The sequence below is a fragment of the Seriola dumerili genome, unplaced genomic scaffold, assembly GCF_002260705.1.
Source record: "Seriola dumerili isolate Sdu_G_001 unplaced genomic scaffold, Sdu_1.0 BDQW01000493.1, whole genome shotgun sequence".
Classification (NCBI taxonomy): Eukaryota; Metazoa; Chordata; class Actinopteri; order Carangiformes; family Carangidae; genus Seriola; species Seriola dumerili.
In genome coordinates this window covers 1,017,198-1,043,776 of record NW_019174748.1, presented here as the reverse complement: position 1 = coordinate 1,043,776, position 26,579 = coordinate 1,017,198, and the positions used below count along the sequence as shown (strand labels likewise).

General features: G+C 40.8%; 1 protein-coding gene and 1 long non-coding RNA gene across 2 annotated transcripts in view; both read right to left on the bottom strand.

The window, feature by feature from the left end:
• Positions 1-2,093, bottom strand: part of LOC111235448 — a 20,117-nt gene extending 18,024 nt beyond the window's left edge. Inside the window, exon 1 of the long non-coding RNA XR_002665682.1 lies at positions 1,993-2,093. This is a non-coding gene — a long non-coding RNA (uncharacterized LOC111235448). The remainder of the gene's footprint in view (positions 1-1,992) is intronic.
• A 7,341-nt stretch (positions 2,094-9,434) lies between these two features.
• kcnd1 (potassium voltage-gated channel subfamily D member 1) overlaps positions 9,435-26,579 on the bottom strand; it is a 58,038-nt gene continuing 40,893 nt past the window's right edge. Inside the window, exons 4-8 of the mRNA XM_022763930.1 lie at positions 18,235-18,397; positions 16,726-16,809; positions 13,504-13,599; positions 11,416-11,666; positions 9,435-9,642 (exon numbers count right to left, since the gene is read on the bottom strand). Of these exons, the coding sequence (XP_022619651.1) occupies positions 9,435-9,642; positions 11,416-11,666; positions 13,504-13,599; positions 16,726-16,809; positions 18,235-18,397 (802 nt within the window). The remainder of the gene's footprint in view (positions 9,643-11,415; positions 11,667-13,503; positions 13,600-16,725; positions 16,810-18,234; positions 18,398-26,579) is intronic.

The window sequence follows — 26,579 nt, the reverse complement described above, 5'->3', positions numbered from 1 at the left end:
CATTATGAAGGTTTGTTTTATGTTATTGAAGTTGGATATGGTTTAGAAGCTCGGAATCCATCAGAACCGTCATAATAGTTATAAATACATCATACAGACAACAACTCACAAATCTTACACCACCACATCAAACACCAGTGAAACCTGCTGTGGAAAGCCAGTACAAGACATATAGGAAACAGAACAGTTTGTAGCTGAGAAACCACTTTAAACCTTATTAAAACTTCACTGTCAGTCCACATCATTGTTATAAATTATTAACCACTTTCAGTTTTTAACAGAGAAAACCATTTTGGTTGGTTTTCTGATTATTTAATCTCTGGTGATAACTTGAAAAACCCTCGCTACGAGCTGTGACTCACAGCAGCCTGTTGATACTACGGTACTGTGACTCACCTGTATCTGTCTGGGGCGGACTGAACTTCCTCTCCTGCATCGAGTAAATCCATTGAACGCGAAGCTACAAGTCCCCCGCTAGAAGGAGTCCCGGTATGTCCTGTTTTTTTTTATTTCGTTTCTTCACAGTTTTCGCACTGATTTTCTCACCGGTGCAGTCTGCTCTGCTGCCAATTATGCCTCGCCGACTATCATGCCGGCGACAGGTGAGTACGACAGGTAGTCTTCTTAGGCAGGTAGAAGAACGAATGACGACGAAGATAATTGGTTTTGTAAAATAAAAAACTTTGAGTTAAATGTTAGTTTACAGCTCTGTAGTTTACCGTCGCCTGTTACCGACGGATTTTAAACGGGTTCTTATGACACGAGGGAATCAGACGGGATCTCGGTTTCTGACGGAGACCAATTGATTCCCACGACGGCGAACGAGGAAACTGCGCGACAAGCCAGATCAAAGAGAAAGAAGAGAGGGAGACCAGAGGGTTTGAGAAAAAGCGATGGTTTGGTGCAGCTAGACTAGAGGACACGCTTGAGCCAGCCCACTTCCCATGATTCAAATTGCGCGCGAAATGGCTATTCCTCCACAGCTCCGTCCCAAACAGAGCATCCCCGGTCCCGATCGATTCCATTCTGAAAAACAAGGAACGAAACAAAAGTATGGAGTCTGTATGGTTCCACCGGAACACAATATCATAGTATACACCGTGTACAGTGTTCTACAAGCAAAATAAATAATTTGAATTATGATAAACGTCATTGACTTATCCTGTGTTAAATGGACACCATTAACACACTAAGAATTTAAAATTTGATTAAATACTTTATAATCAAATTAAAATACTATTAATTGAAACAGGGTACTTAAAACCTACAGGGCATCCGTTAAAAACAAAGCTTTTTATGTTTTAATAACTATTTTAAACTATTATAAAACCACTTTTCCATGGCTGTCAATTTCCCCCTCTTCTTCTGCCTCCCCATTTCCTTGGTCTCTCTACAGTCCTGTCCATTAAAGAGCCACAAATTTGCTATTTAACAACAAAAGCGATACAGGTCCATCTAAAGCTGAAGGAACGTCATTTATTTGGTTATAAAACAATTTATTGAACAAGTTTAAAACTTTGACCTGATGAGAGCACCAAATTAAGTCACAAGCAACCAAAACAAAGTCACTAAATATAGCCAAAATAGGCTTCTGTATAATAACATAAATGCTAAATGTTACAAACAAAATTATTAAGTATTAAAATTATATTTTAAATTGCAATAGAAAAGAACAGCAAAAATGTCACACCCTGTTTTTCAAAACAATTACATTTGTAACTAGAAGAAAAGGTTAAAATCACATTAAAATTTTAACACTAAATTATGTTGGTCAAAATCATAGCAAACAAGCATTTATCAGACATGAATGATAATAATGAGTCTAACCAGAAAATTAGTCAAGTTTCCCAATGTTACTGTAGGTCAAGCCAAAGAGAAGAGCCAAAACAATCTCAAAGCAAACCAGAATTTCCCCCATAATTCATCAAAAAGCCCCTGAACTGTCCAGATAACTGAGCAAACTAACACAGCCAATTGTTCCCCTTTCTTCACCTGGCACACTGAGTCTATATCTGACGCTCAAGTAGCACTTCAGCTCTGCCTGCTGAGAAACTGGACCACATCCTGTAGCTCCTTGCAGGGTGACTTGCAGATTTATGGGTTGGTGAGGTCAGGTCAGGTCAGGCCACACAGTTTGAGTTACATACAGCTTTTTTTTTTACAGTCATTAGGGTACTTTTTTTTTTAGAAAAAAAATTGCACCAAATTTTATGGCATCATCCAGTAGTTGTTTCAGATATCTCAGTCTGGACTAAAGTGAATGACCCACTGACATTGTGTGGCTTAAGATAACTTAGCAATACAAATATGTTAGCAATATGTTTTTGTATTATTTGTGTAAAGTGATTGTTTGGGGATGAAAGATACAGCTGATTGTTTGGGAGATGAAAGATACAGCTGATTGTTTGGGAGATGAAGATTCAGCTGATTGTTTGGGAGATGAAGATACAGCTGATTGTTGGAGATGAAGATTAGTGGATGTTTGGGAGATGAATACGCTGATTGTTCGGGAGATGAAGATACAGCTGATGTTTCGGGAGATGAAGATTCAGCTGATTGTTCGGGAGGTGAAGATTCAGCTGATTGTTTCAGCAATTAATCCATCTTGTTCGGGAGATGAAGATTCAGCTGATTGTTCGGGAGGTGAGGATTCAGCTGATTGTTTGGGAGATGTTTCTTTAATTACCTCTTCTGCAACACCAAAACATTTTACCCATTCTCCACGATTTACATAGTTGTTGAGTTTTACAATTAGCTTGTCTTTTGCAGCTTTTCTCAATCTCTTTGTCACAAGATTTTCCGCCTCTTCCAAAATAATCATGTCAAAGAGAAGATTTTTGTCGAAACGATCAGCGCAGCGTTTCCACCACGGTATTGATGACACTAAGGCAAACACAAAAGTCATAACGAGGAGAAGAGGCAGGCCAATAACCTGAAAAACAGCATCAAAAATCTGGTTTTATCATAGCATGTCATGTATTTTAGTTGTTTTCTAGAAGATTGAGAGATCAGGGTTTCTCAGGTGAATATCTGTGTTAACCAGGGCTCTCTCAACCACTGAAGCTGATGTAGGAAACCTGGTTGTCATCCAAAAACTGGAGAATAATCAACAATAACAACAATAACAAGATAAATACTCACCCTTGACTTGTTTTTCAGCTCAGCGATGATTGTTTTCTCCTCACTTTCGATTTGACCTTCGTCTTTGCAGGCTAACTGTGGATGTTGTTCATAGTAATCATTACAACAGCAAAGGTACCAGTCTCCATCAATCAACACAGATATAACCCACAGCAGACCAACAAGAAGTGCTTTAAAAATCTGACAAAAAAAAATACAAATAAACTTCCTGTTACAATCTGCCAGCATGAATTTACAGACTCTCTGAAAGGTTTTGTCCAGCCAGAGGACTACGATAACAAAAAGAAATGCTGGCAGAATCATGTACAATGAGCAGTCAGTGAGTTGGTCCTTGCAGGTGCACGGCAAGTCCTTGTCAAATATGACATGGTAAGAACAAATCGTAATGACTGCAATATAAATGCTGACTGTTTTACTGAACTGATTAAGAACTGAAGTCACTGCTTTTCTGAAGCTCTCCATGTTTGGTGGAAGGTTTCATACGAACAGCCTACAACATCTGAATATATACTGCGCCAACAGGAAACCAAGCCCTTCCTGTTATTGCATAAAAGCTTGAGCATGTACTGTGACTGAACATTCATAAAGAATGAGCAGAGCTGGACCCCCACCCTGACCTCAGAGAACGCATGTGACTGAACATTCATAAAGAATGAGACGCAGCCTGTTCTGGTTTCTGTTGTCTTTATTAGTGGAATGGAATATACACCTCTGTGCTTTAATGCTGTTTTCTCCTTCACTCATTCACCACTCCTCACTCTCTCCGAGACTGAACATCACTGTCCTTCAGTTCACTGGACGAACAGCTGTTTGACTCCGAAGCACTGGTTATCATCTGAACAGATCATCTATTGTCTATTCACCCTCAGAATGAGACTAATGTGCTTTGTCATGTTTGTCCCATAAACACAGTTTGTTGGTTCGTCATCAGACAGGAAGTGAACCCTTGACCTTTACGTTCTGCTGTTGTGTAACCACCACTTCAGATCAACAGCTGCTCGTCCACTGAAACATCTCAAAATAAAAGCAACCTGACATTCGGTTTTAGCTACACATATTCATAAAATCAGTTTCACGTGATTCTTTTCATTTGGGTCTTAAGCAGTGGTTTCCAACCTGTGGGTCCAGATCCCTAAATGGGCCACAAGACAGGGCGCCATGAAATGATCAAGAGGATAGACAAAAACAAGATTTGTTTTTTAATATGTTGTAATTCCACGTTCTTTCATAATTTCCTCTAAAATTGTTTAAAAAATAACAAATTCTAAAGGCAAAGATCAAATCTTTGGTCAGACACAGGTGGAATTTGCTTCACGAGGTCACACGTTGACAAAGTTGGGAATCACTGGTCTGGAGTACAGAATTTCTGGAGTAAAACAAAGAACAACTATGAAAACCAGCATAACAAACTGACTGCACATATAATGTAATTTATCTTTCCTTCAAGTGAATTTAGTGTAAAGTTGCTCTTTAAATCCCTGAGGCTGTGACAGACCACATCTGCTAAATGTCAAATCAGGAGTTTAACAAAACAAGTTTCATTGACCTGTTATGTGAAACTACTCTAAAATTATGACTGCAATAATCAATAGTCAATCCTAGATCATTATAAATATTATCTTAGCATCATCATCATGTGTGCCTTTCAGAATTTCTTCTTGCTGACCTCCATCCCGAATTTTATGCACTGAATCTGATTGTAGATCAATAATTTTATAAAACAATGAGCTCATTGATACAAGGATAACTAGATCAATAATAGGTGAAAATAGTCAATAGTTGAACCAAATATTCTTCACAATATTTCCTGGAACAAAATGTTATTCAGATGTTTCCTGGTTGTTATGGCGACGTCAGAGATGTGAAGTGACAGAATCAGTAGAGGTGATGCATGAAATCGTCCCTGCAGCAGAAACTGACTCAGTAGATCAAAGTAAAGTAGAGCCGTGGTTCCCAGCCGTTACCCACAAGCCCCTGCACGATCAGAGTTTCAACCGACATTTGATTTAACGTTTTATTTTAATTCTGTTTGTCTCGTCACCTGACAGAGTTTTAGAAAGAGTCTTGACCCAGAAAAAATAAAACAAGTTCAGGTATATCTGCTGTCTGATGGAATTAAGTACATTTATATGGAAGAACAAAGAGGATGTACATTTATTAACTGGGTAATTTAATTTAATTTAAATAGTTTTAATAGTGTAAAATTCTTATTAGCAATAAGGGAGAATTTATTTGATAATTTTCAGCCATAAATGTCAGAGAATTGATCAACTTCAAGCCAAAATTACAATTATAAATGCCACTAATTACTGCATTAGCCTGTTAAAAATCCTGACTCAAGGCCCACTTACTAGCTTTTTCTGGAGCTTTCAACTGCATCCAAGTGACTGAAAGCTCTGGGAAAAAAGCTAGAAACTGAACCTCAAGTTGGGATAATTTCAAATGGACACTCAGACAAATTTGTAATATGTAGTAGTATGCATGTACTTTAATGTATGTAGTAATTTAAGTATATCTACTGTGAATAATCGTGGTACAAATACATTATTTTATGGTACTAATTAGTATTACTACAAAAAGCATATAGTATTGATTGCAAAAATAAAAAAAAGACATGAAAAACATAAACCTTTACATGGAGTTTTTCCAATAATGTCAGTGATAAATATTGAAGCTTTGGGCATGGAGGCCGGCTGAGAGCCACAGCTGCAGAACAGAGTGAAAACATGAAGACAGCTGATGTATTTTAGAAAATGTGACAAAGATTTTAAACAACAGACATCAGATAGACATCCTCGAGGTGAAGAGACAGCACGTTCAGTCTCCGCTCTGCCGTCTCTCTCTTTAAACTGCCAGAGAAAACAGATAAAATACCTATAACGGTATCCATGCATATTTGTGACTGCTCATCATACAAACACACACACATTCATACAAACACACACAAACACCTGGCGGTTCTCACACACACACACACACACACACACGCACACACACACACTTTGCATTCTGGCGAGGAACATGCCTGAATGATTTTTATTTTTATATCATCTGCTTTGTTTCTTCTCGTTAATCTAACGTTCACGTCTCGTGGTGCAAACACTCGTCTTTAAAAGTTTCAGTGGGGAAGGGGGGGGGGGGGGGGTCGGGGGGGTCGGGGGAGATGAGGAAAACAAACCAACGACTGACAGAAGAGAACAAAAGAAGAGTCGTCATGCAAAAGAACGGATGATGAGATTCTTTTTTCCCCATTGTTTTTTTTTATCTCATTTTTTCTCTGATATGGTTGATAAGTTCCTATGATCAGTAGTGCTACTTCTACTGTACGAGGCTCATGCACAGAGGAACGCCAGTCAGATCCCCGATGACCGTCATCTCCATCTTTTTTTCTTTTTTCTTATTTTTTTCTGGGTTTGGGGATTTGATTGGAAGATGCAGGTGAAAGTTTATGATACAAAATATGTTACAGTATGTACGTCTTGTCTCCCGTCTGGGTGTCACTCACTCACACTTTGCCTCTGGATGGTCGGGGAAATGCTTCGCCAAAACACTTACAGCTTCAGTCACATGTAGCTGATGCCGTTCTCTGGTCATCCAATCATGTTCAACACATCTTTGCATCATGTCCTGACTTATTAAATATTATGTAATTTCCATTGGCGGTTGAGAAATAGCACAAATGTGTGCATGTTAAAAGAAATGTTGTTTTTAACTCAGCCTCTGTTCCACTCGTTTATTTTCTCAGATTTATTTTGTTGCTTTTTTCTCTCTGATAAACCAGGACTGCTCATTTTATCAAGGATTTAACAAATATTTATTATTTTTATTATTCAAGACGTGGTCACAGGTGAAGTACATGGTGCTACGAGCTTGGTAACCCACTTGCAGGGCTAGCTAGTTAGCTTGTGAACTGCCAGTTAAGCTAAGCTAGTAAGTTAGATGAAGTGAAAAGCAGAACTTCCTCGAACTGTTCCAGAAATGAGAAAAACTCATTCAAAAAGGTTTTGACAGGACAGAGAGTTTAACAGCAGAAATAACAGATAACATTTAATTAATATTTGAATTCAATTAATATTTAACTAATAACTTTTTTTTTAAAGCTATAATTAGCCTTTGAATGTTTTTAGCTTTGTGATCAACTGAGTTACAGGAACGAGTGGAACAGAGACCAGACGGGAAGTTGTGAAGAGTTTGCAGACTATGAAGAAGCTTTCTCATTGGTTGAACTAAAGATACAGTGTCTGATTTTTCTGTCTGTTGATGTCGAGCTTCCTCAGTGTCACTGCCGGACAACAAAGACAGAAGCTTGTGACTGGAGTCTCTAGTTCCGTCTGCTGCAGTGACAAATTTCGTCAGGGACAATGAACGAGCAGGTGCTTGCTTCACTACCACAGGTGAAAGCCCTATTGTGCTAATACTAACATAACAGTAACAGTTAACATCCTCTATTGTGTGCACAAGATTAAATATAATTTTGTGTATTTTGCATGAGCAGGTTTTCCTTCATGTTCAGGGGATTCAAGTGAGAGTCTGAAGACTCAAAGATTCAGGACTGAAACATCTTTACCGCCTTAATCAATGTGATGTTTTTTTTTTTTTTTACCCAGAGTGCACGTCACCGGATTTCAATGCTAAAGAGCTTTTGGTGTTGCATTTCCCTGTCCCATTTAAATCTATTGCAGAATACTGGTTATGTTCTCTCACATAACAAATTAATTTCTTAGTTGCTTTACATTTTTGTTCCCTGCAATAATGACCGTAGTTTTTAAACACACACATTATTATTGTTATTATTATTATTCTGTTCATTTGTTGATGCTATTTTCCTGCTTGTTGTAATGTTGCATATTTTGAAAAGTAAAAGGCTTTCGTTCCCAGTCCGGGTGTCGGCATCAAGCTGAAGAACACTTCTGAGCTACAGCCAGACCAGACCAGACCAGTTCGCGTCAGACCACATAAATCCAGGCCAGGATCCCTAATTTAAACCTTCTCTCTCCACAGTCTCATTTAAGAAAACCAGGTAAATCCAGTTCTTCTGAGACCAGTTTGCGTTTGGCCCAGTTCGGCTCCTTTAAGTCGCGTTCAGCTCAGTGTAGTTGTGTGAACAGTATTCAGGCTCAGCATAGATCAGTTAACCCAGTTCAGTTTGGTTCATGTGTCAGATTCACATGTTTCAGCAGCGTCTGGATGAGTTTCATGTTCCTTCACCTCTCGCAACCGGATTCTGGCAAAAGCTTGAGAGTTCTCGTTCATTATTTCCTTCCTTCCCTAAAAACAAGACCTGAAGCCAGTGAAGAGATCACTCACACATCTTCCCGCATTCTGTTTGACTCGAGTCATCCTTCATCCTTTTTGACGACCTGATGACCCACTGTTGGGGCTTACACCTACAACTTTTGCATGTCAAAAAAAAGAGGTCCAACATCACACTCAGCTGAGCAGCAGTTTCTCTGCAGTCAGGCCTCTAAGATCCAGTCTGGAGCTGTTTGAAGAAAACCAAACAAAAGACCAATCCGCATGTCATTTTCTGATTGGCCTGAAAAACACCATCTGTTTGCCATGACAACCGACATCTAGAGTCTCTGAAGCCGCCAAGGGTTGTGTGGTTGTCTACAGTCCGTCTCCGTATCGTCACAGATGAGTTTAAACCAGCTGAGTCTGAACGATCCTCCAGGGGTTGGGAGTCCCTCAGGTCCAACGCGTCAACTTGTCTTTCAAAAACAGACCAAACCAAAACATAACACCAAGACCACCGTCCTCAGCTGCCACTTTCAACCCAAAAGAACCCAATGACCGCGGTCCATCAGGTGGTTTCCAGGTGCTGAATGTCATTCTTTGGAGGTCCTGGCATGCTTCCTGTTTGTCCCTTCATAGGGTTTGTGCAATGAGGCCCAAAAGTCAAAATTGTGCAGGGGTCAAGTGCTTGTTGGGGACTAAAATACATGAGGGGGAGATTCTGAAGATGGAGGAAAGTCTCAGGGAGAAGTCCTTGATTTCCAGACTCTCATTTTGTGTCACTGTATGTTTGGCCTCTTGATGAAATGGCTCTATCCACATCGTCCACAACATGGGGTGAGGAAGTGAAAGCAACCATCTGCACTCAGAGGATCCGTCCGAGTCTTTGTCCCCAAAATGTCAGCTAGCAGCGCCCCTGGTTCAGGATCAGGGGGTTCAAGGGGATTCCTAAGGTTCAGAGTACACGGGGGGGGGGGGGGGGGGGGGGGGGGGGGGGGGGACTGGGAGGGGCTGCAGGGTAGGTAACGGGCAGGGGGGGTTTAAGGTGAGGTTGGAGGTTATAAGGAGGAGATTTTGACGGTTTCATGGGTGTAGGCGGTGGCGCGGGTGTTGCGCAGGATGCCGGGGATGGGGGCAGGCGACGAGGGGAGGCTCTCGTCAGGCGTGTTGGCGGGCGGCGTGGGGATGCTGATGATGGCGGCGGTGAAGTCTTGTTCCCCGCAGTTCAGCTTCAGGTTGTCCGCCTGGGCGTTCAGACTGGACCGACTGAGGGGGGAGAGACAGATACTCTCACTCACACAGAGGTAAACACAACAGATACACAAATACACAGATAAACAGCTTTGTGCCTGGTGTAACGCCAGGAACACACTTCCTGCGTTGCGTTGCGGCTGACATCGCTGAGCTGCTGTGGAGAAGCACATGTGCGTGTTCACACACCGGTGGCGTCTCTGCTGCATTGTTGCTCCCACCAGCCCAATCTCTCTACATAGAGTTTCCAGGTTACTGGAATGATGGATTTCTTTTCATTATAAATTAATCTTTGAATTATTTTTTTTTAACAGAAAACGTCATTAAAATGCTCCACATACACGCAGCTGCTAAAAAGAAGAAAAAAGTCTGTGTCATATTCAGGATCAGCCTAGACATTGAAACTAGAGTGAGGTGTCAGTTTTATGTAATGTTGCTGGTATGATGTTAATCTGACATGTTTTTGCTGGGAGACGCATGTGTCAAGCATGAAAAATAGGTTAGAGGCCGAATCTCTAGATCACATGACACAGTTGTGTTAAGATGTGCGCCAAAGTGAAAACCAAGTCGTTCCACAGCCGCGACACACAGGTGACTCATCTAGTGTGTTCCTGGCCCTAAGAGCGGGCCCTGACTCTTCCTTTTCACTGAACTTGCAAAAGGTTTTTTCATTGGTAAAATCAAGTAGAGCCTCTTTATAGAAGCTGATCAGTAAACTAATATGTTTGGCAGGTGGAGTTTTCATGTGGACAGTAGGAACATGAACCCACCAATATTTGAGTGAACTCGTTCACCCTGTTTGGAGTGAATTCATAGTAGATAATTCTGATGTGCCCTCCAGAGGCTACGTCTCCAAGACGACCAATTTAGGCATGCAAGAATTTTATTGGCTGAAAGGGCAGGACAGCTTGGAGGCTCACTTCAGTACAAATATCAAAGTTAGTGAAGATGCAGAGGAAGGGAGAGTGGATCAGTGCTGTCAGTCCAAACCTCACACATGGGTGAATATTTGGTTCAGTAATAAGTAGTAAACTAACCGGTGAGCAGCCACAGTGATTTAACATGAAAACCTGCTAGCAAGCTAATGTCACCAGCCTTTCATTATTAGATTGTTAATAATGATACATCACTGGATTTGCAGCATTTTACTGTTGTAGCTGGTGAAGGTGGAGCTGGTTTTAAAAGTGAAATCAAGGGGAAAAGGTGAACTGCAGCACTGGTGAATATTGAATATGAACATGTTGATGTCTGTTCCTTTAACAAGTAATTTACTAAAGTTTACTTTTAGTCTTTGATATGTTACTGCGAATAGTTTTTTCTATGTAAATACAGATCATATGTTAATAAACCACTCGGTTGACAGATCAGTTGTTGTGTCCACACCAATGTTGAGACTAAACCTACTTCCTTGATTTTCGGGTGTGGATCTGTAGATTATGCACAGACATGTGACATTAAGGACGCATACCAACAATAATTAATACATGGAAATGTGTTTTTAAAAAAAATAAAATAAAAGTGATTCCCATAGTGATACTAAATTATTCAATGCATGGTCATGGACCACCTGCAATACATTCACTGACCACTAGAGGGCTGCAGCTCACCGGTTGAAAACCCCAGTTATAGATGCAAATTCCTCCAGGATGTCATAAACTGAGGCAAAATCATTTGATAATTAACATAAAAAACACAAATACATGTATTTTCATATTTCACAGTTTGTCATCAGTGTGTAGTGATTCATGTGTGTCTACAGTTGTGTATCAGTTGAGTGTGTGTGTTTACGTTTGTGGGGGTATGGAGGTGGTCTTGACGTGCAGGGTGTCCAGCTCCTGGATGCTGCCTCGGCTCACGGACACCGTGGAGTTGGCCAGTCGCATGGCGGCTCTCCTCCTGGCCCGGCGGGGGCAGCAGCCGGTGGAGTTGTTCTGCGCCCCCTGCTGGCTCGACAGGGAGGTGCTGCGGCTGGTCCGGAAGCCTACCGACTCTGTCATACACAGCTCGCTGTAGGTCATCTCGTCTGTGAACTCATGGTTCTGAAAGGAGACGAGGGGGCGGGGTCAGACATGGAGACAGACAGACACTCGGCCTGGAGTCTTTTTATTTCTATAACTTCACTGATTTGTGTCAAAAAAGGGAAAAAAGAATGAAATGAAAAAAGGAGACTTATTCCTTGGACTCACAGTGTTTTCTATCATCACTCTGTGATATGAACCAACAGCTGGATGTTAGAGAGGAGGGGCTTCAAATGACTGAATGAAATAGATGTTTTTGCTCACCCCCTGAGTTGCTGTTGCTCCATCTGTTACACTTTGCATAGTTGCACAGTTTGTGTGCAATTTGTGGTATTTTAAGAAAAACGCGTTCCTTGATTTCACACAGAAGAAAACAAAGGCAGATTTTAATTTTGAGATGGCAGCTACTGATTTAATTAAAACAACAACCGACAGATTGCATTGATAGCAAACATATTAACATTAACCCTAAGACACATTTTATCAGTTAGTCCTGATCCTCCACGTATTTTCTCCTCTAAAAGTGAAACATTTAGTTTAAGAATACCAAGAATAAAACTATAATAAATAATAACCCACAGACTGTAAATAAAGATGGACGTTGCCTCTGTGACGTCACCCATAGATTTCTGAAGAGCAGTATTGAAGCTCAGAGTGAGCTGCTCTACTGTCACCATCTTGGCAGGGCCCAACTCCGCCCCTAACTCACAGCTGGGGTGGGGCGTGTGTGGAGCCGGGACTTAAATGCATGCGAGTTCGTGGCAAGCATATGGTCACCCACCTGTCACTCAAAGTGGCCAGGCTCTCAATTATGCAAAACTTTAAGCCTTAATAAAATGTAAACTGGTGAGTTAATAAATAAAAATAAAAATTCAACCCCATACAGTTGTAGTAAGAGGAAATTCCCTATAGAGACCAAAACAATATTTTGTACCAGGCTGTAAACATGTTTACTTCTGCTGTAAATTTTAACATGGGACTCTACGGGGATTGACTCACTGTGGGAGTCAGACTCTAGTGGCCATTAGAGGAACTGCAGTTTTGGGTACTTCAGTGTTGGCTTCCTTTTTCAGTCCTGGATGTTAATGCTAGATTTAACCTCTGTATTTATTGTCAAATGTTTTTTTATTTTCCAAGCAGGGTTGTTGAAGATAACAGTCTGAAGTTTTCCTTTTCTTGAACCCTGTTCTATAACAAGAAGCCGAAGTTGCTCCACACATTAATACATGAACAATCTTGTCGTTTTATTTCCGTGTTTTCCACATGGATCAACCAGTGAAGACTTTTTACCTTTTCAACTGAACCTCACTCCGGTTTTTTACATCATTACACGAAGCTGAGATTGAGTTCATCATGTAAATTTAAGACATTTTCAAACAACCACCTCATAGAACTGACACTAAATAGCTGCAGAAGACAAAATCTGAATCACACACTGCAGTTTATAAGAACTCACATTAAAGCTTCTGCATCTTTAATCTGATGGATTAATGTCAATAAATGCATCAATCATGTGTACTAACCCCCCCCCTCCCTCTGGCAGATTAATGATTTGTTAATATTTACATATTGATATAAATATCTGCTCCCTGAACTGACAAAGTGAGGAACATTTGAAACATGAAATGAAGCAATTTAAAGGCGTCTGAGTTTATTTTGAGGCTGCTTGTGCAAAGATAAAGAAAAGTTGAAGGTATTTTTAAACTCATGTTTGTGCATTAGAATCTAAAAATGTTATATTATTTTTAACATCATCCTTCAGATGTCTGTATGTGTGTTTGTGTGTTTGTGTGTGTGTGTGTGTGTGTGTGTGTGTGTGTGTGTATGATGTGAGAGGTGAGACAAGCCGAGTCCTCACCGTTGTTTTCTCCAGACAGTGCAGCAGGTGGTGGTGTTGATGCTCGAACGCCGATTTGTTCTTCACACACAGAGCCGTGCTGTCACTGTCCCGGTCCTAAACACACACACACACACACACACACACACACACACACACACACACACACACAAACACACACACACAAAATAAAACACAAACACACACACATTAGTTGTACACAATGGTATTAAGTCAATAATTTCACATTTAGGAAAGCAAATCAGCAGTACTAAACCGAGCATCTTTGAGAAACCACATCACTGCTGTTTGATCATTTTAGTCCAGAGTGTCATTGTGGTTTTAACATTTCTTACAAACACATTCGGAGCTGAAGTTATACACATTGGTAACAGTGGATACTGACGATTATGACCTTGTTTTATTTTACACAAACTAAATTCTGACAGGCCACAGTTTGCGCTGACTGTGTGTTCGAACAAAATGATGTGAAGCAGATCTGTTCTTGTCGTTATGCTCTTCTCACATCAAGGCTAAAATATGGTGGACCCAAGTCTACGTCCACAATACTATGTTTTGGAAACTCTGCTGGCCCCGTTTTACTTTGAAAACTCTGGGGTTGTGTTGTTAATGAATTACAAGTGTTACTGACTTTGTTGTCTTTGCTATCAGCTGTTGGTCAGTTAAATTCTGCATTTTAATGCTACAACTGTCTTTGCTGTTCCTCATTCAGATGATTTTGTGCGACTCATCAACTGCAGAGAAAACAATCTGCTTCCTGTTTACACTGGCATTTTCTTCAGTTGCAGTGCGCTGAGCTCTCAGGGGCACCGTACTAAAAGGTGAGTCAGGTTCACTCATTCATCATTCACTCGCTGTGTTTTGTTAACAGATGTTAGATTTTGTGTAAGTGAGTGTTTTGATGTTAAAGACAAGTTCAAGAAAATTATTTTTTCCCACTTCACCCACAGCGTTTGGGTTTTGGGTGGGACGAGTGAGAAAATATGGATGAAGCAAAAAACAAAACATTCAAAAAAACGTATCAGAAAACGAAGAGTTAAAAATGTCAGACTAGTTCCTTTTCGTCAGTGTTTCAGCCTGAGAATCTGTCCATGTTCAAACTTCATTAAACCTTTAACTTTCCATGAATGTTTCCAGAAGGCTGAAGTGACAACCAGAGGACATTTAATAATGTTTAAGTCTCTTCTCTCATTTTAATCTGATCCCTTCCATCTCTCACTGTTTCTTCGCCGCCCAACTAATCTCTCTCCTCTTCTTCCTCTTCCTCTCTCTTGCTATTTATTCCTCCTCTCCATCCTTCCCTCTGGACTGACGCTCTCTGATCTTCCATCTCTGTCTCAGATTACACAAACACACTCATCTTCCTTTTCCTCTCCTCATTCTCTAGCATTGCTCCCCCACTTTTTCTTCATCCTATTATTTTATACTTCCTCCATTCTCTTCTGCTGCCATACCCTCCACTCCTCACCCTCCTCCTCCTACTCCTCTTCGTCCTCATTATGCACTCTATAAATCCAACAGTCATCCCTCTTTCTTGCTCAGTGCTGAAGAGGGATTAGGACTCAACAATATCTATGAGTGTGTGTATGTGTGTGTCTTCATCTTCTACCTGCAGCTTAAACCCATTCCAGTGATAAAACATTTAAACCCAGAGACTGTTTCATCCTCTGACTGAAGAAACACAAAGACTCTGAGTCGTGATGAAGCCAAAAGTTGAAAAAAAATAGTTCCTCAGATCTTCAGTCATGTTCACATGTGAGTTTGTTCACCTGCACATTAAAATCAGACTGTCCTGATTCTTTGTGTTCACAGTAAGTGGGATCAGTCTATTTACTTAACAGTGCACAGATTAAAGTGTGTGTGTGTTTTCTCCTCTATGTTGACACTCACTACTGGGCCTGTTGTTTTGGTCCCGATGTAAGTGTGTAATTTTTTTATATTTTATTTCTTGTTGATAATTTTTTATCGAGACCTGCTGAATAATATTTGCCAAATACATCATTAGATTTACTATAAGACATGATCAAAAGTAATTTCATGTTCTTGTTATTTTCATATACCCTGAACAACAACAGGTTTAAAGGTCCCATATATATATAAAGGTAGATGTCCGTGTGTTTTTTAATTATAAAGCAGGTCAAGGTTCTATATTAATACTGTATTTTAGTATCAAAGTCTACATACATAGAAAAACTGAGCCTTAATAGGAGGACTGCTGTGACTTTGTGATGTCACAACTAAGCAATCACAGCTATCAGCCACGTTTCTGTTGCATGACTCTGCTGACTCTCTGAGTTTCTGCTCAGGTTTCTGTCGGCAACTGCAGGTGAGTGTCAGTTTGTCTGGAGGATGATGTTCAGTGTTCAGATTCAGTTCTGTTAAACTGTGATGAGGTTTAAGACACCAGCTGCTGAGATCGCTGGTGAAAGGAAAACCCTCATTGTTTTGAATCAGCTCCACCTTCACTTTGCAAACAATGAGGCTGAGACTCATCTCTGCTACTGTCCACCTCCCTCTCACTGTTCAACTCACCTGGTTTCATTGTTGTTTTGCCAAGTGGCTGTTGGGAAAAAGCTTCTCTGATGGACTATTGGTGAAGAGCCAAACTGCTGAGGCAGCATCTCCGTATCTGTCTGCATCTGTGTCTCTGTCTCGTTCTCTTGTACTCTCTTTATCTCTCTCTGATATGCAGGTAGCTACAGGTAGGTCTGGATGGGACTCGATCAAACATGAATAAATATGACTCCACCTCAACCTGTGACTTGCACTTTCATGTCATCTGGACAATGACATCTGATCAAAGGCCTTTTTTATCCACCTCTCGGTGGGCTCCATAACCCAGCTTTCATCAGTCCTCCTGTAATAAGGTTCACCAGCCAGTGGAGGAGCTTGTGCTCACACCACCCTGCTCTTCCAGGTTATAGTCTTTTTCCAAAGAAAGTGACCAAACTCTACAGATGGCTTTTACACTTGTTGTGGCCTGGTCACAGACCCCAACTGCACCTGATCCTGCACCACTTATCTCAGTCCACAACTCCCCCCTTCCTCTCTCTCCACCCTGCTGTGTCTCTCTTTCATTTCAATATCCCTCCTTCCCTTCTGTCTCTGATCTCTTCCTTTTTCTCTCTGCATCACTGTCTGAGTTAACTGGACTGCAATCCACCCTTCCTGCTTGATAGTGAGAAACTATCGACTGTCAGTGTGTGTGTGTGTGTGTCTCACCCCAATCGCTCTGTCTTCTTTGTACTGGAGGAAGGCGTTGGTTGTTCCTTTCTTTGCCATGCGGATCCGAGCCAAGCGCACTTTCTGTCGGACAGAAAACACACGGAAAAGCAGCTTGTCGCAATCACAGACACACACACACACACACACACACACACACACACACACAAAAACCTGCAGTGTATGGGAGCATTGAGGTTAAAGTGAAGCTCAGACTTGTCGTCTCTCTACATCTTTAAAGGTGCATTGTGTTTATTTCACTGCGTGACTAGAGAACAGGACAAGAGCAGAGCAGATGAAGCTGTTATTACCACAGGGAAATGACATTATTGTGGCAGCAGGCGATAAATAACAGAAAATATATCCACAGAAAAGAATAAGAAGCTACTGAAAAATAAAACTAATATCCAAGTAAGTGTTGGGATTACTATAAAGGTCTTATTGAATACAGACGACACTGTGTTCTGTGTGGAAAAGAATAGATGAACTTCTAAGCACCTAAAAATAATGTTCTTTGTGCAGCTAAAGCTACAGAGGAAGAGGAGGGAAACTGTGGTCATTCAGAAGAGGTAGAAACACCTCAGACATGACACACTGTACTGAAGCCTTAACAGTTTGTTTAAAGGTGACAGCACTAACATTTCAAAGTAAAATACTGACATGCATAAAGAGTTGTGTAGGAATGAGTCCTAAAACCCGGAAATCAGTTGCATTTTACCACTTCCTGTTCCCTTGTCCTGAAGGCTCTGGTTTTTTGAGTGTGTTTTTGGTTAGATGGATGGAAGATATTTCATTCATCTACCCAAAGACACACTGTGGTTAACACAGACTCAAGACATTTTCATGTTTTTTTCTACAACATAAAATACATTCGTAAATACCCCAGTCCTGATTTCTTTACGTCTCTTAAAAAAGGCTGGTTGCTAACAAGTGTCTAAATGAGACTACAGAGGTTGTCGGGGACGTTAAACATCGTCACAGCGAACATGAACACCGATCTACTCCGCAGTCCACCTTTACAGCCTCGTTGTGTTTATACTTGCGCTCTTACAAACCGTTACTAAATTTGTAAGAGGAAAGGCTTTTGTAGAAGAGGTCAGAGCTAAATCAAACTATAAGTTGAAGTTTAGTGATGGTGAAGTTGAAGTCATGTGACCGTGGTGTAGTTGGTTTATAGCCTAACATTAGCTTTTTACTTCTGGTGATTTTATTTAAGCTTCAAACATCATAAAGTGGTGTTCATTAGTGAAGATTATCGTGCGCAACAAAACGCGTCAGTATCATAAACGTTTAGTGAATTTTCTCTCCCATTGGCTTTTAGTGGAGGGAACGAGGGTGACGCTACAATTTCAGGGTTGGAATACAAAAATCTGTCATCACTGCAGCACTGTATTGTTAAAAAATATAAAAGGCCTGTGATATTTAAGTCATTGTTGTAGCTGTCACTACATGTTACCATAGAGCCATATTCTACTTGCTGCACCCTGCAGTCACATAAACCTGTCAGACCTGCTGTGCTCTCATCTTGTCTGCTCTCTGGTTCTGGTGGTAGATCCGGCTGAAGTTGGAGACGATGACGGGGACGGGCAGAGCGATCACCAGCACGCCGCTCAGAGAGCAGATCGAACCGAAGATCTTCCCCGCGATGGTGTTGGGAACCATGTCACCGTAGCTGCGGGAAGAAAAGACAAGTCACGTGACCAAAACTCCTCAAGCAGTCAGGAAGAAAAAAGGTTTTTATCCAATTCCACCTCTAATTCCACCCTGCAGTTAGCCGCATGTTAACAGGATCGGAAACTTTCTGATTTCTTGCAGGAGTGCATGCTGGGAGCTGTAGTTGACCTCTCTCCTAAAGATGTTATTCAATGCAGCAGTTTTTTTTTGTTCAGTTCAGAGTCTCGTTTTTTGAGGGTTTCCTGACTATCACAATGTTTGGATGGATGGATGGAAGTTTTAAATTGCTGTACTAGATCTCACCCCCCAGCTATAAGGCTACACACACTCTCACTCTCACACACACACACACACACACACACACAGAGGTTTCTGGATGTTGCCTCATGCGGCCTTCACCTTTCATTGTACAGAGCCATAAATCACTTGAAGTGAGACGAGGAAGAGGAGGAGATTAGAGAGCGGGCAGGAATCCAGCTCTGTGTGATTGTGAGGAGAAAACACTTTACAGCTGCACTGATCCACATTTCACTGCACAAACCACTGAACAACACCACACCACACAGGGCCAACTTCCTGTCTCCGGCTCCTGTGATGGTTTATTTTATGTTCTTTTAAGGGTTTGTCTTAAATTTCTACACAGTTTTTTTCCCTTAAAAAAAAAAAAATCTGTCAATTTCAGATTCTCAGGGAACACAACCGCTCCAGAACTGGGCCACGGACTGGGCCACAACTGAGATTTACATCTCTGTGCTTCAGTTTCTGACTCATTATCAGACTGTTTTCACCATCACATCATTCAGATGTGACACAGAAATCACCTGTGTCTGATATTCCATGAGGACAGTGATCACCCAGTGTTCACATCAGGTGTTGCACTTTAACCCATTAAGACTGGATGAGACGTACACACGGACTGTATTGTCATTTTTAAGACATGTGACAAATGAAATGAACTGTGATTCGCTGACATTTGTGTCAGGAAGGAGAAATCCATTATGGGAAATATATATATATATATTTTTTTTTTCTGTGGTTTGAGCTGCAAAGAAGTTTTTCGGACAGTGCCCGACGACCTGAGCGAGGGGAGCGAGACTGAAGCAGATTACAGCAGTTACCTGTATGAAAACAACAAAGATAGCGACGTAGAAGATTCAGACACTGACTTCAACCTGCTAACCTGCCAGTCAGGGCTCAGGGTGAGAGACATGTCTGAGGAGGAGGAGGAGGAGGAGCCAGTGTCACCGCTGGCCAGAGATAAAAAACATAAAATAAAAACCATGTGAGACCGTAAACCTTTGAGTTTTATCGTAACTCATTGCCTTTACCCCAAAGTTCATCAACATTAAAAAAAAAATTCAATAAACGATATAAAGAGTTGACCTTGAACTGAAAATGTTAAGAAATGTGCTGTTTTTCCAGCCATGTCCAGTTTCAAAGGAAAATGCTACGATTTACAATAAAAGCCAAAGGTTTAAGATCTCGGATGGTTTTTATGTCATGTTTCTATCTGCTTCAGAAGCTGAGTAATAAAGGTTAATATAATCAAAACGCTCAGACCATATATGGGAATCATAGATTTGCTACAGGTTCACCAAACAAACCAAACCCCATGGAAATATCTACTGATTTAAGAGCTAAAATGTATTTTCTTTTAATTCAGTTGTAATTATGACTTTTAAATAAAAAGCCCATAACATAGATTCGTAAGTTTGGCTGCTTCCAGTGTTTGAACAGACTACAATGATTTCTGACCTGCAGTCAACAACATACATGTGTAAACTGACATTTACACTTGAACACAGTTCTACAGAGCTCCTCCATCATGGACTCAGTCCGCCTTCACTTTAAAACTGATGACGTGTGTGAATTGTTTTCCAGGTGATAAAATGATTTATTGTATAAGAGGATGTTCCCACTTTTCTCCAATGAATCTGAGTCACTGTGGAATTAAACTCTTTATATTCACATATGCAGAACAGCTCAGACTGTACAGTCAATCAGATCGGCAGGTAATGAACTGCGGCTCTGTGCTCGTGCACCTGCTGCAGTGGATTATGTCTCAGTCCCTCAGAAAATAAGGCCACGACCTTGTCTGCTCAGTTAATGCTCATATCTGTGAGCTCATTTACTTTTTTATAAAAACTTGGAGGCTAATTTCAAAGCTGTGCACTGTCTCCTTGTGTACACAGGTTTTCGTATTGATGAAATGAAGTTAAATAAATTTATAAACATTATGCATTACATTTAAATACACTAATTTAATTGATAGGGATTATTCTGCGTTGAAGGATGTTGTTTTTACATGTGATCCAAATCCTCCATAATCTCACCTACTCTTCTACTCTATTTACATTTAACTGCCGTCCTGCAGCGGAAACGTCCATTTATCAGTGTCCAGCTTTTTCATAGTGCAGTTTCTGTGTTTGTATTGTTCCCAGTAAGCTGCAGCATCTTATGTCTCCTCAGTTTCTTGAGGCCTCAGTGGGTGGAATTTGTCCAGATGTTGCAATATATCAGATCCTGGTATTTCTATGATTTCTTGACAGCCCGGCCACTGTGTTATTTTTATACCAACTAAGCTCCTGGGTAAGTGACCATGAAGCCAGTTTGTTTGAGTTTCCTTCATCATTTGATCATCGGTGAGGTATCGGCGAGTACATGAGTCTATGCACTGATCCAATACCATGTAATTAATGAATTAATAAACTTTAGAGTTTCGCACCAGGGCAAAAGGGCAGTTTTCTCAGAAATCAGTTCTTCTGTGCCGCTCTAAAAGGATGTTGCGCCATGCAGCCACTGGAAACTACTTTTCTAGAGCAGTGAAGAAGAATTGGTTTCTGATAGTGTACCGTTAGCTGTTAGCAATATGTCAGCAATTTGGCAAAATGGGACACTGCAAAGTCCCACGAGTAAAAAGGCAATGTGTACAGTATGAAAGGCTGGTACTAGAGTGGCACTACAATTGAATTTATTCCTAGATTTAGAAAGGTAGTAAGAGTATACAGCTGATACACAATGTTAAAACCAGTAGGAGGTCTTTCCAGCTCACTGACACCAGAACACAATGTTTATATGTACAAATTCATCCTGGGGAAACTAATAATGGCTGAGAGAACAGTCCCTGCTCTCAACTTCACGACCACATGATGATAATGTAGCTAAAACAATTACATTACACTGACTGTGACGTATTGCCTCTGCTGCAGGAAGGTTGATCTCTGCGAGCTAACGCACAATAACCAGTTCATTTAGTTAAGTCTATGAGTTAGCTCACAGAAATTAACTGGAAAAAAAAACCTGACAGTATGCCTGTATGATTTGTAGTTAATGGACTTAAACTAAACCACCAACTTTCGCCTAATGTTGAGTTTAAACTGAGGCTAAGAAAGTGTCTCTTTGACAGTAATGTGCTGAACTTCAGTGTTCTGGGATCTGCAGGAACTCAGCAGTGCTCAGGTCAGTTTTACTGGACCTCCGATGTCCTCAGCAGGGAGCCATATTGGCAGCTGGGAGCGGATCAATGGAGCTAACAGAGGGGGCTGAGAGGAACAGAAGTCATCTGTAACTGTTGGCAAAAAGGGCTCGGAAGAATCGACTCAGTTGGTGTCCTAAGGATCTGGATGTGGATTACTGATCTAATTCAATAAAATCCACAGTAGCAGATAAATGTTAGGTTGAGGTTAGCCTACAACTCATTTCATTTCATCTTTATTGTTTTTAAACAGTTTGGTTCAGATTAGCAGGTAGGACAGCTCAACTGATTTTAACTGATGTGTCATAATGTTTGTGTTCAGGTTAGTTCATCCATCAGTTTAGCAGCTAAAACTTCATTTGAATTTATCATCATCAACATAACAGCTCAGGGGAATGGACATGAACGTCCTAACTCCTGAAGAAGACAGGGAGGCAGCCACAGAGCTGCTGACAGCCATGAGTGTAAATGTAGACACAAATGTGAGTGAATGAAGCAGTGATGGGCAGTCAGCCGACTGGAGCGTCTGCCAGCTGTTTAACTGGAACATCTGTCTGATTAGTCTGCAGTTTATGAACCTCGAGCTTCACGGGTTGTAAAGTTTCACTATGACTTTTGGAGAAGGGAGAAACATACTGTTGCTGTATTCATCAGGTGACACCACCTGATGAAGATGAAGATTATCAGCTGTCAGCAGAGTGGGGAATCTGAAGGAACGACCAATCACACAGCAGCCTCATGTCAGTTTTCATTGAAGGGAGCTACAGTTTTATTCAAAACATTTCTTAATTTGTCTTTTCTAACATTTCTTAATTAACAAACAAGTTACAGTTAATTCAAAAGGTTAAAAATTAAACATAATTAGATTTAATAGAAGGATGTGGATTTGATAAAATTCAAACCCCAACACTATTTTACTTCCATTATTCAGAACGTTTTCTTGGCTCAAAATCTCTCATCAAAGTTTGTAAAATGAGCAGTAGATGTGAGCACAGCTGAGCATCATGGGAACAAAATATGAAACATCATCTCAGATAAATGATGTAAATGTGTAAGTTAAACTTTACATCTGATGGATTTCAAAGGATTCTGATAAAACTGATTTGACTCTAGAATCAGATTCAATAAAATGACCAACACAAGACTATTTATAGCAATAATAATACAATACACACAACACTAAATATAGACTGTGAGTATTGTATTGAGACACACTTGGACAAATAAATAATAATAAAGAAACAAAACGTATGAACCATTCAACCTTTAAACTAGGACGATCCATGCAGTAAAAACAATGTTGGAAAGTAACTAAGTATATTGACTCCAGTTCTGTATTTAAGTCAGTTTTGATCTACTTTACTCTACTGGAGTTTTTCTGATACTTTATATTTCTACACTTTACACCAATAATTTTAGTAATTAGTTACTATGCAGATTCAGATTAATAATAATCACCAAATACATCATGCTGCATTATTATGAGACTTCCATAATCATCCCCACATTTACCAGCTGCATCATTAAAGTGGTGCAAATATTAATGCACCAATAATAACAACAAAATAATATCATCAATACATCATATTGAAACAGGCCGTTCTGCAGAATCAGTACTTTTACTGTAATACTTTAGTACTTTTAAGATCTTGAACGCAATACTTCCTCTATTGTTAAATCTGAGTTCTTCCTCCAACACTGAGTCGAAACATTGAACGATCAAGGATTCACAGTAGGTTTTACAGTGTTCACTGCAGTATTGTTCTATTGTGTTGCCTGATATTGAACAGGTTATTCTGTCCTCCTCCTGTATGTATGTGTGTGTGTGTCCCTGTCAGTCTAATTGATCCTATTATAGCTCAGCTCCCAGCAGACCACACAGTCTAACCTACATCTGACAGAGCCACTGTGACCTGACACTCGACCAGAGCTGAACACTCATGCACAGCACAGCTGGAGTAGCTATGTGGAAAACCAAAAGCTCTGGACTTCATCTCTCTCTTTCACTCTGAACCATCAGGTGGCGTCCGGCCTCTCCACCAGCTCCACGCTGGCATCGGTAACTATGACCTCCAACATCAGCCATCTTTGATCAGCTGCTGGGAGCTTCCCAGAGCGACCGTCAACGCTAAGTGCTTCAGAGAAAAGCGCATTAGCAGAGAAAAGACATAAACATTGATTAAAGGAAAGAAAGAAACTCTCTTGTCTTGTCCAGAGTCAGATGAGAAGATGGATATCAGTTTCATCTCAGTGTGTTCAGAGCAAAGATAGGTCCAGGCCTTTTAGCCTAGTTTAGCACAAAGACTATAAGTGGGGGGAAACTGCTAGCCTAGCTCCATCAAAGCCCAGAGGCTGTCGCTGGCAAAGTTTAGATTTTATTATAAATATGAAATATGGTTGGCTGTTACCACACAAGCTGAATTAACCAGAACACCAACACTTTGTGTCAGGTTATATTTTTTAAGTGTTTTTGTTTGTTTTTTTGCCTCTGAGCAAGAAAAAAAGGAAAAATTCAAAATTTTCCATGTGACTGTGACAGACACGTTGAATGTACTGTTTAGCTATGTAACTTAATGTTTAATGTTAAAGGGAACACAGAGGGTGGACACAAAAATACAAACACATGCAAATCATCATCAAGTTCAACAGTGGAGACTCTATGTGTCCATTTATATCCCTGGACCTCTATTAACCTAGGACACAATTAGCTTTTACCAATTTCAGTACACACCCACACCCCCACACACACATCTACAAACACACACACACGCATGCACACACACGCACGCACGCACGCACGCACGCACGCACGCACGCACGCACGCACGCACGCACGCACGCACACACACACACACACACACACACAAAAAGCGTCCTGCTGCTGTGTGTGTGTTTTTATTATCAGAGAGCTGCAGTAAATCTGCAGCAGCCTTCGGTCTGCAGTCAGGCATTACACGCAATGCACCTTTAATGGACTGTAAATTAGCTCTGATGCTGCTGCTGTGTGTGCGTGTGTGTGCGCTGTGATGATGTTGTAAATTCATTCACATCTACAAAACTCTGTGTACTGTGTACAAATGTGAATTAATCCGCTGCTGAAAATAGTCCCTAACAGAGCCCCTATTTCCTCCTGTTTTATTATTGAGACTTTTAAAAGTAAAACTACATATTTGCAAGGAGTCTTCAGTTTGAAGATGTAGAACTGTGTTAATGTGCATAAAAATAAAAGTAGAAGAAGAAAAGAAGGTCAAGAGTTCGACCAATCACTCTACCCAGAATCCCCTGCAGGCATTCTCACACACACACACACACACACACACACACACACACACACACACACACACAAACACAAAGCACAATGCTGACATAACCCACACACACATTGTGTATATACAAACATACATCATACATACATAATACCCCCCCGTGCACAATTATGTGTTGAACACAGAGTTACATTGAAACCAGGTTTATATTTAACTCATTCAGACAATAAATATGTTATTGATTTATCTTATTCACTGACCTGAAGAGTATTACACCACACACACACACACACACACAAATACAGATACAGCATTGTGACGTACAGCAGTTTAGAGAAGTGGGCTTGGGACCAAAAGGTCGCTGGTTGGAATCCCTGAACCGGCAGGAAGATAAGTGGTCAGGGAGAGTGAGTGAACAGCGCTTTCCCCTCCCTCAACATCCACCACTGAAGTGCTTTTGAGCAAGACATTTAAATGCAGAGTTCAAGTTTCCTGTGTGTGAATATACTTGGACAAATAAAGAATTAAAGAACTAAGTTTGTGTGATTGTAAATATTGTAAACAGCCAAATAAACATTGCCTCAGTTTTTATTCTGGTTGTTATGTTTCTGTCTTCACTTCCTCGCGTCAACCTCAGGGAAATACAGGTGCTAATTAGCAAATGTTAGCATGCTAACACACTAACCTAACATGGTGAACATGGTAAACATTAAACTTGCTAAACATCCAGCATGTTAGCATTGTCCTTGTATGCCGATGTTAGCACACAAAGCTGCTAGCGTGACTGTAGACTGACCTATAGTGTGGATCTGTTCCTGAGCCGTGACGCTGTGCTTGATCAATGAATTGTGTTGTACCTTCAGAGAGTGTATTGTAATGTAATTGTTGACCATGATAATTTCAACCAAGTCTGTAGTTACCATGACAGTTTGTCACATTTAGCCCGCGACAGATGTTCAACCTGCAGAGGTCAGTAAAACCAAACTCCTTACTCTTTAAGATGTCCCAGGTTGTGACTGCAGAGAGGTGATTAAACTGGCTGAGACTGTATGTGTGTGTTTGTGTTTGTGTTTGTGTGTGTGTGTGTGTGTGTGCCTGGAGCTGCTAATGGTAAATAATGGATGGCAGCATTAGCGAGCTTGTAGCTGGTTAGCAGAGAGAGAGAGAGAGAGAGAGAGAGAGGGAGGAGAAAGTTTGTATTCTCTCTCCCTCATACATTTTCTTTATTTCCTTCCTCTCTCATGCCCTTTCTGTTCTCTCCTCTATCTCTTCTCTCATCTCCTGTATCTCCCCCTCTCCCCCCATCCTCTTTCTCTGGGGTCATTATCTGCAGCTGCTGGAGCCAAGTCTCCGTCCTGCAGCAGGAGAGGAGAGGGGAGGATAACACATCGAGTGGATGCTTGACACAAAGCCAGAGGAGAGAGAAGGAGGAGGGAGGA